Here is an 18,154-nt window from a genome sequence, read left to right on the forward strand (position 1 = left end):
GGCTGGGGAGATGGCACAGGGCAGAGATGGCTCTCGGTGGTGGGATGGGCAAATGCATCTTGTCTGGGGCTAGAGAAAAGCGTGGATGTGAGTTGTGCCTTTGGGGCCAGGGAACAGCCCCCAGTCACTCTTCATCAATGCATTTATTAGTTGACTGGAGGTGGGCAGCCCCTCTCACCTGTGGCTGCAGATCTTTGGAAGGAGCAGGTGGCATCCTGCCTCTCCTCTCCATGAGAAGCAGTGTGGCTGCCCCATGTCCTGTTCTGCAGACACCCTCTCCTCAGGAAGATGCTCACGGCTCAGGGCCACCTGTCAGCAGAGGTGTCTGTTTCACAGCTGCAGTGGCAGCAGGGTGTCATGCTGACAGTGAGGATCTGCCCTGCTCCGTCCCTGGCAGGCGAGTGCCCTAATTCCAAGCAGACTCTCCCTGTAGCAGCAGGCAACAAAGTAGATCCGGAAATTCCTGAGCTTTGGGAAGTGGGCTTTAATGTAATTAACTGCAACAGAAGAAGAGGTCAGATAATAGGGGCAAAGGTTTCTCTTTAAAATGAAGGAGGATGTAAATGAAACCAGCTGCCCAGGAGTCAGTGCACTGCCTTCATTAAACACAGTACGATGCTTATGCTCCCATGCAGCAAATCATGGATCTTGCCAGAAAATCATTTTAAATGCAACACAAGACCTGGAGGTGAGAGGACATAGATGTGTAGCCAGCCCCCAAATTGCCCAAGTGCTCTGGTGCCTGGCATTGTCCCTCTCTGGGGCACAGTGGGGAGCTGTGTGCAGCCTGCTCAGGAACAAGGGCATTTCTGACTGGCAGCTGTGTTCAGCCCTCCTCACTACTGTTCTCAGCTCATCTTTGTCCCATGCTACAGTTCCATCCAAGGATGGAGGCCAGGGTGGTTCGTTTTGTAGCACTGGCATAAATTCTTGCCCAGCCCTTGGCTGAGTCCTTCCCCTGCACCACGCTCTGGTTTGGCCACCTCCCTTTGCAAAGTGCACTGATGTCATCCTGGGTTTCTACGGCATAGTCAAATGATGGTTTTAGAAAGGGGGTAACGTAAGTGGAGGGGGAAGAATTTGTCTCTGCTTTGTATAATAGGCATCCAAAGTATAAAAGGGCACCCAAAAGCAGACGTACGTGGCCTTTCCTTCAAGATCTATCTCTCATCTGGGATATAGTTGCTAAATCCCTCTTTTTCTTGGCTTGCTCTACTCATGCTCTTGCAGACTGCCTGTTCATAGAGACAGCGGCATCAAACAGCAGGACACAATGGCCCAGCCCTGTATATAATTGGCCATACGTATTCTCTCCTGGATTATAAGAAACAGCATGGTCAGTGCTCATGGTGTGCATGCTGATGTCTCCGAGGCTTCTGTTGCTGAGCCATACCCTGAGCCCACTGACAGAACTGTCAGCCTGTGTTGGAGACAAACAGCTTGTCCAAGAGCTCCATGTGCTCTGCCTCTGCAGAGCTGTGGCTGACAGAGACCTCTGCCCATGCTGGGGTGGGTCTGTCCATTCATCCCCTTGCGGAATTTAAGAGGAGCGTGTGAGTGCCACGGAGCCCGGGGCTGGCTCAGGTCGGCTGCCTGGGAGATATTTGTCAGTGCTGGATATCTCTGCAGCTGCTGCTGGCTTTTTTGGAGGTTGAAGAGTTGCAATTGTTTTAGGTTGCTGTGGTTTGGTTGTGTTTTTTTTTTTAAAGTCAAGTGCACTGAGTCATTGTAAATCTCAGCAAAGCTGCAGCCTTTACTCCAAGGAATAATCCACGCCTAATGAGCTCTTCTCCAGCTTTAAAGGCCTGACTGTTGTTCGCATTTTGTGGATTTCTACGCTGCCTATACTGATGGTTGAATTCGCCAAAAGGAAGTGCCCTTAACTCAATGAGATGAAGCCTACAGCTGGAAACCCATTCCTGAGTAGTCAGGTATCAGCACAGACCTCAGTTCCTCTCTCTTCCTCACAAGCCTTGTGCAACTGGTGCCATTTTCCCTTTTTCCTAGTCTGAGGAGGGTGAAACGACCTGTTGGCAACTGAGGACTTCTCAGGCAGATTTGCAAGAGATCCTTGCCCATTTTACTGAAGTTTGTAATTGTCTTCATGCTCTGTTTCCACACACAAAGCTGAAATGTTCCACTCTTCATGCCGCCAGGAAGTGTGCTACCAAGAATTCTTGATATTGAAGCAGGAATACTGATACTCTATTTCTGCCCTTCATGCCTCCACCAGCCTCCATTTCTTTGGGTTTTTAAGGAAGGTATCTAAAGAAAGTGTGACCATGGCACATATTCCAGGGTATTTCTCTTCCCTGTAGGGTCTGGGCCGTACAGCTTCCCAGGCTGCCTCTGTGTGATTTCTGGGAGGAGAGAGTCTCCTCTGGGTCTGCTGCTGGTCCTCTCCCCTTGTCAGCGGAGCTGCACATCAGCACACACCTTGTGCTTGAATGAGGTGGTGAGGAGGTGCAAGCTTGTCTTTGCTCTCTGAGAGGTTTATCCTGAGTCCTGGGACCATATTGGCCAAGGAGCTAAACCCTGCAGAAAACCTGATACATTGGAGAGGTCATACACAGACTGAAGTCTGCCTATCTCCATCTTTTCCGTGTGAATGCAACCTTTTTTCTATGTCTTTCAGCCAGTTTTCGGCCCAGGTGATGGGGTTTTTAGTCCACAGCAGTCTGAAAAAGCAATTTCTCTTCCGTTTTTAAGTGCCGTGCTAAAATCCAAACATCTGCCATCCCCAGAGAACACTGCTTTGTAATTTTGTCTTAAAAAGTAATCTGTGTAAACCCCACCACTGCCTGCTGCTCACAGATCTGCTCTCCTCCCAGCAGCCAGTGGTTCAATAGCGTGTAAGTGATCGGAATGATTTTGAACCCTTCCTAAATTCTCCCTGGAGATTATCTCTGCCCTTGGCACCTCCCAGTCACCGTGGATATACAGGAATGCCTCTTGCCTCCTTCCCCACGTCACACAATGTTGGGGTGTGCCTGGCATGTTCCCGGGCTTTGCTGGGGACACAGCTGGGACTGCACGCCTGGGGGAGGGTTGACAGAGGAGGTTCTTCTTGTAGAATGCATTTGCAAGTTGAGCCTGTAATAGAATTCTGCTCTGGGACAGTTGGGGACTTGGAGTGGGGAGATACAAAAACCCTCTCCAAGCACTTGTGCGTGTTGCACATGTGCCAGGTGCTCTGTCTGAGGCTGAGTTAGCCCACGGCATCCCTTGGGGATGCTCCTGCATTCCAGCACCCAAGAGAAACAGCCGCTACAACTGCTACAGCTGCTCACTGGTGCAGATGAGATGCATGTCATGGAGAAAGCAGCCCTGGAAAGGTGAATCCCCCTTTCTTCAGTGCCCAGGTCTTTAGCCCATTATGCATCCAGCACCCATGGCTGCACCTGGGTCTGCAGGGAGGGAGAAGGGTCTGTGTAACTCCGGTGAAATCCGAGTGGATGTAGATCCAGCGAGGAATGGCAGGCAATGACTGAGCCCCACCAACCCCAACCAGAGCTGCTGCTGTTCCTGGGAACCTCCATCCCCCCAGCATGGCTCTGACGTACTCTGGGGCTTGCTGTGGTGAGTGGCTGATGCGCAATGCAGATTTGGGAGGAGAAAGTTCATAAAGTGTCTCTTGCAAAACCTATTTATCAGAAAACAGGCCAGCCCAGGGGTGTGGCTGTGCATGCTGCAGCAAGCGTCCTGTTCCCTGCAAGACCGGCAGGAGTCTCTGGGGGATGTAAATGGCAATTTATCTTTGCATGGAGGAGAGGTGACAGCCCAAGACTCCTCCTCAGGAGGGGCAAGTTGGGATTACCTCTAGACACAGGGTATGTGCAGTCAGGACAGGGTGCTTCAGCTTACGTCCTGGAGCCAGGAGACAGCAGTGAGACATTTCAGAGCCTTCCTCTCACACTTAGAGACAGATGATTCACATTGTTATGGGCAGCACTGTAGCTGCACTTCATAAAATAAAGCACATGGAGAACAGGAATCAGCCCCCTGTATGGGAAACACTCCCTGGCATTCATAGGCCAGAAGGTATTTCTGCGAGAGCAGGAATTCCTCTGCTGGTAACAGCCACAACATTTCTTGACAGGGGAATTCAGCTGTGGAATTTTCTGGAAGAGCAAGCAAGGGAGGTGTAGGTTGTGCAAGAGTGCTGCAAAGCCTTTGCAGGTGCCATTTTGCTCCCAGCCTTTAAAATAGTGTTTCACAAGTACAAGTTAAGAAATTGCAAAACTTCCCGTGGTTCCTGAAGTGCAGAATGCTCAGTGCTCAGGGTGTGTCCACCTTACATCCTATTTTGGAGACTGAAGCATCTGTCAGGCAGGCATGTCCAGAGGGCCAGGATAGAACAGGGCGCAAGCAGGGACCCCCCAGAGCAAAGGAAGCTTCTTGGGATGGGATAGCAGCAGAGCAGGAGGACGTGGTTTGCAGGCAGAGGTAATTCCAGCTGTCTGACCTTGTCTTCTTATTTTCCTTCCAGTTACTACATTGATGGTCGAGTGGCCAAAGTGACAGATTTCCTGAAAACACGCCTGTTAGACACACTCTCAGACCAGATCAGGAAAATCCAGAAGGTGAGCGAGTGCAAAGGGTCTGCAGGGGCAAGGGGACACCATGCCTGCAGAGCCTGGCTGTGGCACAGCTCACGGCCAGAGCTCCCCACTCCCAGGGGAGCTGCTGCGGGGAAGGGAGGCTGCTGGGCCCCGTGCTCCCAGTGAAAATGCAGCCAGCCCTCATCCAGGGCACGGGGTGGACACCAGGCAGCACAAAGCCTGCTCCAGGGGGGGATGTGCGGTGGGATTGGAGGGAAGTGGCACAGCATGGGCTGTGCAGGTGTGCTGGGACAGGCTGACGCACGGTGCAGGAGCAAACACCATGCAAAGCCCTGCTAAGGCACCTGACTGGCTTGAGTCTCCCACCTGTCAATTCTTGAAGGGAGCAGCATGTATTGAGGGTGAAACTGGACTTGCTCCCCAGAAGAAGGAGGGGAGCAAGCAGCCAGGTTGTACCAAACCTTCCTGAGCACAGGCAGTGCCACGTCTCCTCAGGAGGGGGCTCCTACCACCACATCTTGCCCCACTTGCTCACAGTGCCTGGAACAGTTGCTTCCAAAGCAGTGACAGTTGCATTCCCAGAGTGGTTCTCGCTGGTGGAGAATTGTGACCATTATGAAGTAGTGTCCTTTCTCCCTGATGACCATGTTTTGACCGTGTCAAAAAACCCAGCTGTCGCTGGCCTGTGGTGTCAGTCCATGGCTCTGCCTGGCTCAGGAGTGTTCCTTTCCTCACTGTTCCAGGGGACCCAGCTTGCATCCCTAACAGTGGAATACATGACAGGGGCTTTGCAGGGTCCCCCTGCTTTGGCTGATAGAGGGCCAGGGCTGAGACTGACACACTCAGCTGTCAGTCCTGGAAGAAATAAGGAACACCTAGAGAGCGAAAAAGGCCTTAGGGATTAGAGAAGATGTCCATCCATCTGTCTTGTCTAGGTTTTCGAATCTTACCACTCACCACAATGTCTCACTTGTATTTCCTGCGGGGAGAAACCATAGAATGAGTAAACAACTCAAAGAGGCCCGGGGAAAGGGGATGAGAGGGTCAGTGCAGTGCAGCAAGGCTGGAGGAGAGAAGCTGCTTGCTGAGCCCTCTGGCACAAGCTGGGAGTCATCCCTGTATGTGGATGATACCCCTGCTGTGTGGGAGGCATGACACAGTGGCCAGTGGAATGACTGTGGGGCAAGCAAGAGACACCAGCTGACCCAGCCCCCATGGGAATAATGCCCTGCCATAAGTGGTGACGTGTCCCACCTCTGCTGCGGGCTGGAACCTGCTGGGAATGGAGTGGGGCTCCATCCACCCCCAGACCAGAAGCAGCAAAGAGCTGCCCTTGGTGCAGTTTAGGGGAACCCTCACACCCGTGGGCCAGAATTTGGTCTGCACAGGGCAGGGCTGGGGAAGGCTCTCCTGGGAATGCCAGTGTGGCTGAGCAAAAGCACAGCACTGGGTGCTAATAGCCTCCAGCTTGGCTCTGAGTCCGTGCATCCTGCCGGGGCTGATTAGAGCAGCTGGACTTGTCCACTTCCCTGTTTTATTGCTTCCTCTCAGACCGGGGAAGGTGGCGGGCTTAGATAATTACAGGCAGGATGCCAACACCTCTGGGGCTTCAGTCAGGGTTGTCGACTCTCACAGGCTGTGAGTGGGAGGCAGCCCAGAGCTGGCGTATTTAACATCTTTGAGGGATCCCAGTCCATCCAGCACATTCCAGCGCTCCTCACTAATGGGGCAGGATCCATCAGGCTGCGCAGAGCGCTCCCAGGGCCGCTGGGTTTGCAGACATCTGGTCTTGGGAGCTCGTCACCCAGCCTGGAGAAGTGGGATTGCAGGAAAGGGGACAGGGTGTGGTGAAGGTTGCTCAGGCTGGGACAGGGCAGCTCTGGCCATCTGAGCCCTCCTGTCCCATCTGGAATCTCACAGGTATCTGCAATGCCAGCTGAAGCCCTTTAAGGGGTGGGCCAGCATGCTCAGACCTGCGTGTCCCACCTGTGCCATGGACCCCTCAGGTGGCAAAGCAGCCCCTGCTCAGCTGTGGGACTGAGTATTTGTGACTGGAGGAACCCCACTGCTTTCTCCCTGAGTGCCCACCCACTTTTAATCCACTTGACTTCAGTATGTGGCCCAGTGCCCCCACGCTGCAGAGCCATTGGGGCTCGGGGGCTACCCATGGCTGGCAGCCACCTTGAAAGGGGGTATGGAGAGCTAGGATGACATGAGAGGGCAGTCTGTGGGATGGAGTGCATGGGGACCATGGGGGAAGAGCAGGATCTGGGACTGGGAACATGAGAATACGTTTGGGAGCAGCTCCAGAGAATGCGAGGGGATGTGGGGCAGCAGCAGGAAAGAGTGAGGAATAGTGTCCCACCACCCAAGATAAGACACAGAGTGATATGCCAAGGCCAGGCAGGCACCATCACCAGAGTCTCCACAAGTCTTCCCATGAGACAGGAGATGTATGCCTTGGCTTTAAATCCCAGGTTCACCAGAGTAATTTTGGTTGCTTTTGTCTCTCACGCAGGTAGTGAACACGTACACGCCAGGGAAGAAGATCTGGCTGGAAGGTGTTGGCATGAATTCAGCTGGAGGCATGAACAACCTCTCTGATTCATATGCAGCCGGGTTCCTGTGAGTGACACTGGCTTGTCAGCACCAGGGCACTGCCACCCCCACGGGCTCTGCAGGCTGAGGTGCTGCAAAGGCACTGCAGCTGGAAGAGGGCGAGCTCCAGGCCCAGACACCCCCTCAGTACTCCCTGGCAGCCTGAGTATTGTCAATTCCTCCATTTCATTCCTATTACCCCTCCTCAGCTCTGCTTTCCATTTTCTCTCCTTTGAAGCTACAACCATTCCTGGCTCCTGGGGCTTGTCCCCGTGGCCTGGACAACCTGCTGCAAAGCCCCAGTTCAGACCTTCAGAGCTGGCTGTGATCACGAAAGATGGAGGAGGATTATCAAAGCTTTGCAGGGAAGCTCAGGGACATGCCTGGGCTATTGGGGCTGTGGCAGGATGTGGGAGTTGAAGATCTTTCCCAGGGATTGTGAGAAGAGAGGCCAGTGCAAAGGTCTGGTCCGCCCTGCTCAGACAGAGGGTGCAGAGTGCTGGCAGGCTGGGGGAGCACCCCAGGCTCTGGGCAGAGGGCTGAGATATTGGGGTACACACAGCACTCAGGCACGGTTTGGGATGTGCAAGTTGGGCACAGCTGGGGCAGGGGAAGAGACATGCAGACTTGCTGGGGCAGGGATAGCAGGAGCCAGTTAATGCCCAGCTCACAAAACCCTCTGGAGGCCTCAGCTCAGGAGCTGGAGCAGGGATCAGGTCGGATGCATGACAGCAGCTGTGCCACTGGGACCAGGCAGTCCCCCCACAGTGTTCCCCCCATGGTGCCCTGGCCCTGTTCCCTCTGTCCCCAGGTGGCTGAACACGCTGGGCTTGCTGGCCAGCCAGGGCATCGACGTGGTGGTGCGGCATTCCTTCCTCGACCATGGCCACAACCACTTGGTGGACCAGAACTTCAACCCCCTGCCGGTAGGTCTGCCCGAGGATGTCATGCTGGTGCTGGCTTCTCCTTGAACATTTGGGGAGATTCTCTCCTTGTGGCCTCTCTGAACCCTGCTGGAAAATGAATTTTCCAGATCTGTTCCTTACAGTGTTAATAGGAGATGTTAGTTCATGTCAAGTGCCACATGTTGGAGGCAGGTGGGAGAGCGATACCTTTGTAGCTGAAATTTCATCTAATGCCCCAGGGCTGGTAGCCCAGGAGGGAGGCTGGTACCACTGAGGGGTATCAGGGCAGGCTGGCGAGTTGGAGGGGTGGATGGGGTGGGCAGCTGGATCGCTCCCAAGGGAAGCCAGGCTGGAGCTTCAGTACTTGATTTCAGATTTCTAGAAACCAAGGTGAAAGCTTCACAGCAAGCAGCGGTCCTCATCAGTGCCCCACAACATCCCTCATTCTTCAGAAACACCTGGGCAGAGGGGAACTCCCAGAGCACATGGTGCTGATAAGGAAACCATATGAAAAATCCTGTTAAAAGTAGCAGGTTTCCTTTTCCTCTGGGGGTTAGTAAATATACCGCCTTGTAAGAAGAGAGCCTGGCAGAGCAGCTGGGTGCTCTGCATCTCTCCTAGAAGGGATTTATTGGTCCATGACCCAGCAAACACTGTCAGTAGGCTGGGGATCCCTGTTGGAGATGTGCACGACCCTGACACTGCGAGCCTGCCCTTGATGCTGTGCTGGGATCTCAGGGTTGGCTGCAGGGGAGCAAAGTCTGAGGGAGCTGCATCTCAGTGCGCTCTGCCTACTCAGGCAATGAAAACAGCAACCCTGCAAAAGCATCCTTGAACATCAGGCTGGCTCCTGAGAGCAAACCAGTGAGCAGGAGAGCATGGTCCTGTGCTGCTCTGAGTATCTCCTGGCGCATCTTGGTCTGCTCCCACATGCAGCCTTCCAGCAAGCATACCTGCCGGCTCTGGGGACAGCCTGGGGGGCTTTGAGCTGGTTTTGAAGTGAACCTGAGCTCGCAGCTAGCACTTGATGGACTTCTCCTGAAGAGCCAATTTCCCTGACTAAGCCACCTCACCCCCTTTCCCAGGGCTTCAGAGCGCCCTGGTTTGCTCCCGGCTGGATGGGTGCAGGCCAGCTCCTGCCTGCTGGGTGCACGGGGATGGCAGATGGCTGTGGCCAGCTCTCCTGGCACAGCGGGGCAGAGGGTGGCCCGTGGCCAGCTCTCCTGGCACAGCGGGGCAGAGGTGGCCTGTGCCCAGCTCTCCTGGCACAGTGGGGCAGCAGCCCCAGAGCGGCTGGAGAAGGAGCACAGTTCAGAACGGGATTAAAGCCAGGGAAGGAGTTAGTGAAATAAACCCCAGGCTGTTAAACACAATGGAAGTCTTTAACTTGGATTTCGCTGTTGTTTTAAAGATAAATCTCCCAATAAGTTGGGTGCCAATTGCTGTCATGATTATTTCCTCGCTCTCCCACGTGCTTCAGCACCGATCCCACATCCCACCACTGTGCTCCTGCACAAACTCTGGCAGGTGCTTCCACAACCCCCTTCCCTCCACTCCTGTGCTATAAAAGAGCCACAGGCAGGTGAAAACAGACAAAGGGTTTAAAAGCTGCAAACACCGTAAAGCCCAGCACGGCCGGGCCGTGACCTGCTCGGCGGGATGGCGGCTGCTCTTTTCCCGTGGGAGCTATCAGGGAGATAAAAGCCGCTGGCTGTACCTGTGCGGGGCCGCGGCGCTGTGAAATACAATCTGCTCAGGAGCTGCCATGACAAAGAAGTTTCTACACGCCGGCTGGGCGTGAGGCAGCTCCCAGCTGCCTGCTGAGAGAAGGGCTGCACCGCCACGGCATCAATCACAGCTCCAGCTGGCAGGGAGCTGGGAGCCGGGCCTGGGCTCCCCATAGCAGTCTTTGCACCTCCTTCTCCTGCCCTGCCGCTGCTGATGCCTACTTGTCCAATGAGGGGATGGTCTCAGGTGGCAGCAGTGTGGCCAACGGGCACTGAAGCCTCACAGGAAGCTGCTCACATCTCTGCTGGGCTTCCCACACACAGCTGACTCTGGGCTAAGCAGCATCTTGTGGCTTTTGGGACATCTTGCAAGAGACACGGTCATTGTGTGTCCCTCCAGGTCCTTCACCCATGGAAGGGCAGCTTGAGTGCCCGTCCTGGTTGCCAGAATTGCCTGTCCACCCTCCTTCTGAGCTCCAGTGTTTTACTGCCTTGTAATTTTTGAGATAACGTTGTCATGTATGGTTGGAGTGCTTCTTCTTCCTGAGTGATTGGGGCAGTCAGCTGTATAATAGTCAGAGAAGCCCTTCAAATAAAGCCTTTTGCAGGTACAATAGTCTGCCTGCCTGCACTTAAACCTGGTACATGTGTAGGAGTAAGGAGTGGAGGGAAGGAGAGCAGAAGCAGCACCAATATTTGTTCTTCACAGGGCAGTGCCTTGGAAATGCTGATCCAGCACTTAGTACTTCTAGGATCATTTCAGGCATGCAAACTTACATACTCTATCTCTCTTTGCTTAATATCTCTCTGAAACAGTCCAGAGGGAAGCAATACATTTATTTCACCCCAGGCAGGCATGAGATTTCTCTTCAGATTCTTACAGAATGTTAAAGACATTTTCCAGTGCTCTTTCATGTGGTACTCGCCTCTTTATTATCCATCCTTGGTATTGATTTCTGCTCCCTTAATGTACAATGCTGTAAGGTTATATCTATGCAGAGTAAAAAACTTGGACATATTTCTAGGTAGGGCTAGAGGAACACAAACCCCATGGAAAAGCCAAAACTGAAAACCAGATTTCCATTTCCTGTGACTCCTCGTGGACCTTCCTCTAATGAGTACGGGCAGTGAGATGCTGAGTTTGGTGGACACTTGAAAGTTCTTTTCTGCACTTAAGATTCATAAGCGGGACGGAAAAGTCCTGGAGGGATCAAGGGTGAATCGACAGCAGGGGCTGCCCGCTCAGCTGTGGTGGTAGAAGACAATATGATATTGCCTGTGAATTGATGGCGTCCTTGAGAAAGCATCACAGCAGTGCGAAGGTCCGTGCCCAATGGTGCTGCGATCAGATGCTTGGATGCTGCGGGTGATTTTTCACCTCCTCGGCTTTGCCCAAAGGCGCTGAGGAGAGCTCGATGGGACAGATCGTCACCGTCTGTCCCGAAGGAGGGAGGACCCTGGGCTCATACCGGGTCTGTCTGACCTGTCCCGAGCACCTCTGCATTAGGGGATGGGTCGGGCCCCCCCAGTTTCCGGCTCCAGGGAGGCAAGGGGCCCTCCGCTGAGGTGCCAGAGCGGCAGGGACCCCGGCCGCGCTCCCGCCTGCTGCACGTACACGCTCCCCGGTGCGCTCGTTAGCCGAGCGGCTTGGCAGGAGCCGCTGCTAATCGCAGCTGAAGCTCCCGGCCGTCTCCCCTGTCGGTCCCTCTCCCGCCCCTGCGCTGCACTCCGCCCCGGGCCGGGGCCGCGGGGGCCGGGTCCTCGCCCACCTGTAGCCGTGCCCAGCCTGGGGAGCCGGGGAATCCAGCGCCGCTGCTGCGCCCATCTGCGCGTCCCCCGCGGAGCCCCCGCGCCGCGCACACGGCCGCCCGAGCTGCCGGAGCAGGACCGTGGCCGCTGCCGCCCCGCGGAACCTCGGCTCCGGGCCGCTCTCTGGGAGAGGTGGCCAGCTCGGAGTGCAGCCCTGCAGGCAGAGGCACGGTCCCAAGGCTGGCAGTGACAAAGGGTGCGGAGAGGGAGCAGGTTCAATGGAGCTTGCACGCACACACACACGGAAGCTGTTCCTGGTGACTGTAAATCTGCTGCGCGGGTGTCTGGCACCCCCATCTGCCCTGCACGCTAGAGCACTGACTCTGGTGGGAGTTATGCCTGCAGACAGGGAAGGGGTGGGAGAGGCAAGGATTGGCAGGGACCGTCGTTAGAGGACGTTTGCTCTGGCCACAGACGGGAGGAATGAAGCAGTTCAGGTGTGCATGGGGGGAAAGCTCTCCCATGAGATGTCAAGCTAAAGCACAGTCTGCTGAAGAGCAGAGTGGAAATGGCGCCCTGTGGAAGTCTCCCAGCGAGCCTTGGCGCAACTGCCTGGAGCAGGTTTGAGCAGGGCATGCACTCCCCCGCCTTGTCCTTTCTATCATGTCTCAAGGACTGAGGCCTTGTCTGCTTTCTGCACCCTCTCTCCTTCCAGGAGTTCCAGGTTAGCTCTGAGGATCATTGTATCTGTGAACGAGAAGACAGATTTAAAGCAGCTAAACTCTGCTTGCTGTCACAGTGTGTTAAGGGGCCCTTCCCTCTTGGTGCACCAGAAAAAAGGTCTCTGAAGTGCATATGCATGGACTCTCAAATGGATCAAAGCCATGCTGTGGCTAGCAGCTGTGGCACCCACCCACTGGAGCTGCAAGACACGTGCAGAGCTGGAGCTGGACTGTGCCTCCTGCACTTAAGTCTGGGGCAGAGACAGACTCCATCTGGGACCGGCAGCAGCAGCTTGGTCTTGGAAGGATTGACACGTGGCTCACATCTCCCAGAGGCACCACATTAGTGCTAAATCTGCCCAGTTGGTCACTGAGCCAGCGCAGGGCTATGGATGAGGTGGGACAGAAAGACCATTCTCAGAGTGGATTGGTGTTCTGGAAGAACAGGAAACAGAAAAATTGCATTTGGTTTCCAAGCCCTCTGATCTGGCAACTTTGCTCCCTTCCTGTAGCCTGCATCGCCTGGACCCTGTTAGGGAGAGGTGATGACAAAAGAGAGATTTGGCTGTTCCTCCATCCGCTCAGATCCCAAGAAGGTGGGGAGGCCACTGGCTGGAGCCAGGTTGTGATGGACAGTGGGCAGGGGTCACGGCCTACTCACCACTTTCCTGTTTCCTGGGCAGGCTGTCCCCTCAGTGCCACTGATGCCTGGCAGCAATTCCTGGGGCTGCTCCTTCCACGGTGGGAATTTTGCTGTAGACCACTTGCTTGAGGGGAAAGCTGCAGGAAGATGAAAGGCATAAGGCAACGCAGGAAAGAGTGGTGTAAGATGAAGTGTTCGCAGCCATTAGAGCAGGAAGGAAGAGGATCAGCATAGTGAAACAGATGCCCAGGCAGAGATGTCAGCAGCTTCAGAGGACTGGCAGTGGGGCACTTGCTGGGATGTGGCCTCAGCAAAAAAGGGATTGGTCAGCATTGGCTGTTCCTTACATAGGTGGAGGTGGCTGGATCAAAGCAAAGGTCTGTCCTGCCCAGGAGGGGCAGAGCAGAGGGAAGAGGCAAGGGGCAACTTCCTGCAGCATCTCTGTGTGCTGCCTCCTCCTCCCTGCTGGTACCCCCAACCTCTGGCAGGTCAGTCCACTTGAAGCCCCCTGGTTTGGGGCTAGAAAGAGCTTTGTTCCCCATCCATAGACAATCTCTGGAATGTCCTCTGTGCTGCTCACTCACAGACTCTCCAGTACAGCAGCAAATGTTGTAGGAGACTGCTCAGTTCTCCAGGACCTCCACATAAGGAGGGAGCACACACAAAACAGCAAACAGATCATGTCCCGGAGGGTGGGGGCATGAGAGTTCATGAGGGCACCATTAGTGTCTGAAGCTGATGATTTTGACTTCAGAAAATGTTGTTCCCTTTGGGATGAGGCTCTGCCCCACTCTGCTTGTCACAGGACCTTGCAAAGGGTTTGGCTGAGAAAACCTTGAACTCCCACTTAAGAAGCACATAAAACTCAGGGATAATGTTAAAAGCAGCATTATCCAGCCTTGCTGGAGGAACAAGCAGCTATGGCTTGAACAGGATGTAAGGACCTCCGCAGGGAGAAAGTTTTGGATGCTGAGAATCTCTTTAATCTAGTGGAAAAAGGAAGAACAAGAACCACTGGTTGGAAGTCGAAGCCAGACAAATTCAAGACAAAAATAAGGAGTGGGATTGTTAACAGTGCGGATATGTAACTGCTGGAACAGGCTCCCTGGGAAGTGGCAACTTCTCCATCCCTCCAAGTCCTCACAACCACAATCACTACTTTTCTGTAAGATGCTCTTGCCAAAAACAAGCCATCAGGCACAACAAAGGGATAAAAGAGCAAAGCCCTCTGTCCTGTGATGTTCAGACTAGCCAGCCCTTATCTCCACACAGGTTGCTTGGACGGTGGAAAAATGCAGATGAAGGTGCAGGAATGGAGCTCTCTGTAACAGGCTGTAGAAACTCAAGGGTGCATAAGGCACAGGGGAAGAACTTGGGAAGCTTCAAAAGTGAGAAGTAATAAGAAGCAAAATAGAGTGAGCAGCAGCCAGCTGATGCTGCTGGTGACTTGGGAACATAAAGCCATGCCCTGGCAGCCCCAGCCAGAGGAGGTTGTGTACCACAGACTCACAGCCCACTCGTTTGAAATTCAGCTGCCTTTGCTGGTTACAGCCCCCAGGAGACTGAAGGGCTATGGCTCTTTTACTCTGGTTTTATGGTTATGGAAACGTCTTCTCACATGTGGAGAGCACAGAGCTGAACAAATTCAGCTGGGCAGCAGAGCTGCTTTTCTGCCTCTCAGAGAGAGTGTGGGGAAAACTCCTGCACTTCTCCTGATGGCTCTGCAGACAGGAGGGTCTGGCTAATAGTTCTGCCTCAGGCTCTGCCTAATCAACCTTGTTTCCAAAAGCTGAAGTGTCTAAAACTTCTGCAATGAAGTAAAATGTGCAGAGATCAAGTAGGACCCTCTGGGCTTTCCCTCTCCAGTGGAAAGCTTGCATGTCTTCACTGGCCCCATGGGGCTCAGATGAGGCTCCCTGAGCTCTGCACATCAGCTCACCCAACACAAGCACCCCTCCTGCCCACAAATCAGGGGTCCCAGACAGGAGACCTCCTGAGCCACAGGAAGGCTCTGCCTTCAGGTGCTCCTCACCTGCAGTACTGCTTGATGGGTCTGCAAAGTAAGTAAACCAAGAAAGATCCCTCGATTCCCTTGGGAATAATAACAAACCAGATTCCTCTCTGCTATCCCTCCTCTACTGCTATAGCGGTATTGCTGGCTCAGCCCTCACAACAAGAGTCTTCTGTGACTCCAAAAGACAAATCCTTCCTGCAGTTGCACTGGTTGGAGCAACCTGTCTCCCTGGACATTGCTGAGGCTGTCCCTGGCAGGATGTCCAGCACCACACTGCACATCTTTGCAAGGGGTGTGTGGGCACTGCCAGCCTGGGGAACTTGCTTGCACAGGGTGTGCCACATGGGAGTGGGTGCCAGCTGCTGTCGGGGGCTGAGGAACAGGTCACTGATCAGTGGAAAAGCCACCCTGGTTGCAGGCAAGATGGGTTTCAAGAGCAACCCAAGCTGGTCCCATTTGAACAGGAGCTGGTAGATACAGGAGCCCAGCAGCCCTGTGATTTGGGGTTCACTCATGCCGGTGGAAGGAGCAGCCCTGGAGCACCAGCCCAGCTGGGGAAAGCATCTGCCCTCAGCAGGTTTGTTTCAGTCATGCTAGGTGTGTGTGCGTAATTCATCATCCAAGTGCTTGTTGTCACCATGTCCTGGTAATTTATTGCAAATAACATGATTTCAGCCCCTCACACAAGTGGATTTGCGATGACGCGAAAAGCTGCAGCTGTCTTCAGTGCTTCCCTGCAGTGAGCTGAAGAGTTCAAGTGCTTTGAGGCCAGTGCTGATGACTCCTTTTTCAGCCCTGAGTCATTTTCCTGGCCCTCCTTTGAACTCTCCTTGGTTTTTTCACATCCTTCATGAAACTGAGACTTTGGAGCTAGCTTTGCCAGCAAGGCAAGGTAAAAGCACTGCTCTCCCCTCACCTCCTGCAGATGTTGGAGGGACACAGTGGTCTCTGCACTGCCCTGGAAGCATTGACTGTGCTGAAATACTGCACACTCAGCTGTGATCACCTCCTATTTTGCAGAACAGCTCACCCTAAATCACTGCTGACCGTCCTGCCCATCCCATGGCACCTGCATGGTTTTTCTCAGAAAAGCTGTGTTCCCTTAGCTGGGCCAGAAGCTCACAAAACATAGCCAGCACTTTTCAGAGAGAAATCACCTGTCCTTGTGCTCAGCTTGGGAGATGCTGAATGGCACAGCTCTGCCCATGAGCCATCATGGTAGGAGCCTGGGGCTCAGTGCTCCCAGCTCTGCAGGGTTATTCAGAGCCTCCTTGGGAAGAGCATGTGCTGAGATGTGAAATTTGGCAGCAGCCGGGGTAGGTCATGGGGCTGGGCAGGCTTCCAGGACCCCCACATTGCAAACCTTGCTGCTGCTGAGCCTTGAGAGCAAAGGGACACTGATGTCCAAGCAGCAAATTCCTGGAGACCACCCAGCCCAGAGGGGTGGGTGCTCAGCTGAAGGGTGGAGCTGCTGGTGCCAGCTTGCCATGGAGGCAAGACCATTGAGAGTCCCCTGCAGAACAGCTCTTGAGACTCATATGGAAATTCTGAGGGCAGACACTGAGAGCCTGGCCTCTAACACTCCCGTAACTTGTGGATAAAAGCAGCATTTCATCAGTGGAAATATGGAGAGCACGTGAGAAACCCCAGGAGGGCTTCTAGAAAAGACCTAAAAGCCTGAACTGACAGGTATCTCAGGACACTAAAGTTAGTTTTAACGCATGACCACGGGGCTAAACCCTGAAATCTGTTCTTTTGTGCGTCCTCACTGCAAACTCAAGTAGTTATTCATCTAATGACTCTGCTAATCAGGGTGGCTCACCAGAGAGACAGCAGCTCTGTTTCTCCTGCCTACTGTGAACCTGAGCAGCACAGGCTGGCACTGTTTCCCACGGAAGCTTGGTGTAGGCAGGGACATCCTCAGGCTGCAGAGCAGCCCAGCCAGCCCGCAGGGTCAGGGACAGAGGCATGGCCTCACTGCCAGCACGCACAAGCAGCATTGAGCAACTGCAGCTCATTCTCCCTGGGAGCTTTGGCCTTGTGGCTGAGCCCTCTCAGGCTACACGCGCTTCTCCCTTCACACTCACGTCTCCTTTGGGGCCCACAGTTTGCAGAGGAAGCAGTTACCAGGCTGGTGTGGCACAAAGCCCCGTGGTTTTGGCTGGGAGTAGGAAGAAGAGAACAGAAGGTGGCTTTTCTTCCAGCGCTATGCCAAAGTCTTGCCCAGAAAGTGGAAAGTGTGTCTGGATCTCTCTTTGGCAGACCAGCTAAGTGCTGATGGAACAGATCAGCTTCTGCTGAACTGGAAAGGGCATGGGGCTGGCAGTCCAATCTGGCTGGTGGGTTTTCGCCTTGCGCTGGTCACTGGTGCCCCACTGCTCAGTTTTATGTGCTGACCTCTTTACACAAAATGCGTGTTAATCAGGGGCTGTGTGAGGGCTCCCCATGCACAGGATGGAAAACTGAGTCTGTATGAGACACCTGCACTTCCACCTGCCCATTCTGCTCTGCATCCTGGCAGCCTGGAGATCCCATTCCCAACCACATGCCCTTCTGGGATGCAAGACCCCTCCATCACACTATCCTGATCATGCAGGGCTTTCCTGGCCTTTCCCAGGTGCTGTGCAGAGCCACAGAGTGCTTGTTCAATACTCATCTCCTCCTCACTATGCAGGTCAGACCTGACAGGCAGGGCAACCCCTGGTGCTAGTGTGACCACCACTGCTAGATGTTCGACATCGCCAGGGAGGGGGGGATTATCCCAATCCCATCCCTCTAGGATGTCCTAGAGGGGCACATGGCCCCTCTAGGACATCCAGTCTGGCCTGTTCAGAGGGCGTTAATCCAGGGTGCTCATGCGTGTGAAGATGCCTCAGCATCCACAGGCAGCACTCAGTGAAGCAGGGTGGGAGGCTCCATCTCCCCAGCGTCACCTGGTGTGCCTGAAGCAGCAGCGGGGCCAGAGCCCCCATCCTGCAGAAGAGCAGGCGAGGGCCTGAGCCTGCCCTTTCCCTTCCCACAACCCTGCTTCATTTACTACACACCTCCCAGCTTCTGCAGCGGATGAGTGGGGGGCCCTGCCGGCAGCGGCCTCCGTCACCACACAGCCTCACCTCCCTCCCCAGGGCTTGGGGCCCATCCTGTGTGCCGTTCGAGGCCATGCCCTGCAGGAAAAAATAGTGTGTGGTGACGTAATTAAGTCTGCATCATTTATGCATGTGTGTAGGGTCTGAG

The 18,154-nt window shown here is 54.2% G+C and overlaps 1 protein-coding gene across 1 annotated transcript in view; it reads left to right on the plus strand.

Moving 5' to 3' along the window:
• Window positions 1-18,154, plus strand: part of HPSE2 (heparanase 2 (inactive)) — a 107,926-nt gene that overhangs the window by 87,263 nt on the left and 2,509 nt on the right. Inside the window, exons 7-9 of the mRNA XM_040071484.2 lie at window positions 4,490-4,583; window positions 7,081-7,187; window positions 7,972-8,086. Of these exons, the coding sequence (XP_039927418.1) occupies window positions 4,490-4,583; window positions 7,081-7,187; window positions 7,972-8,086 (316 nt within the window). The remainder of the gene's footprint in view (window positions 1-4,489; window positions 4,584-7,080; window positions 7,188-7,971; window positions 8,087-18,154) is intronic.

Source organism: Hirundo rustica, chromosome 8 (genome assembly GCF_015227805.2).
Source record: "Hirundo rustica isolate bHirRus1 chromosome 8, bHirRus1.pri.v3, whole genome shotgun sequence".
Classification (NCBI taxonomy): domain Eukaryota; kingdom Metazoa; phylum Chordata; class Aves; order Passeriformes; family Hirundinidae; genus Hirundo; species Hirundo rustica.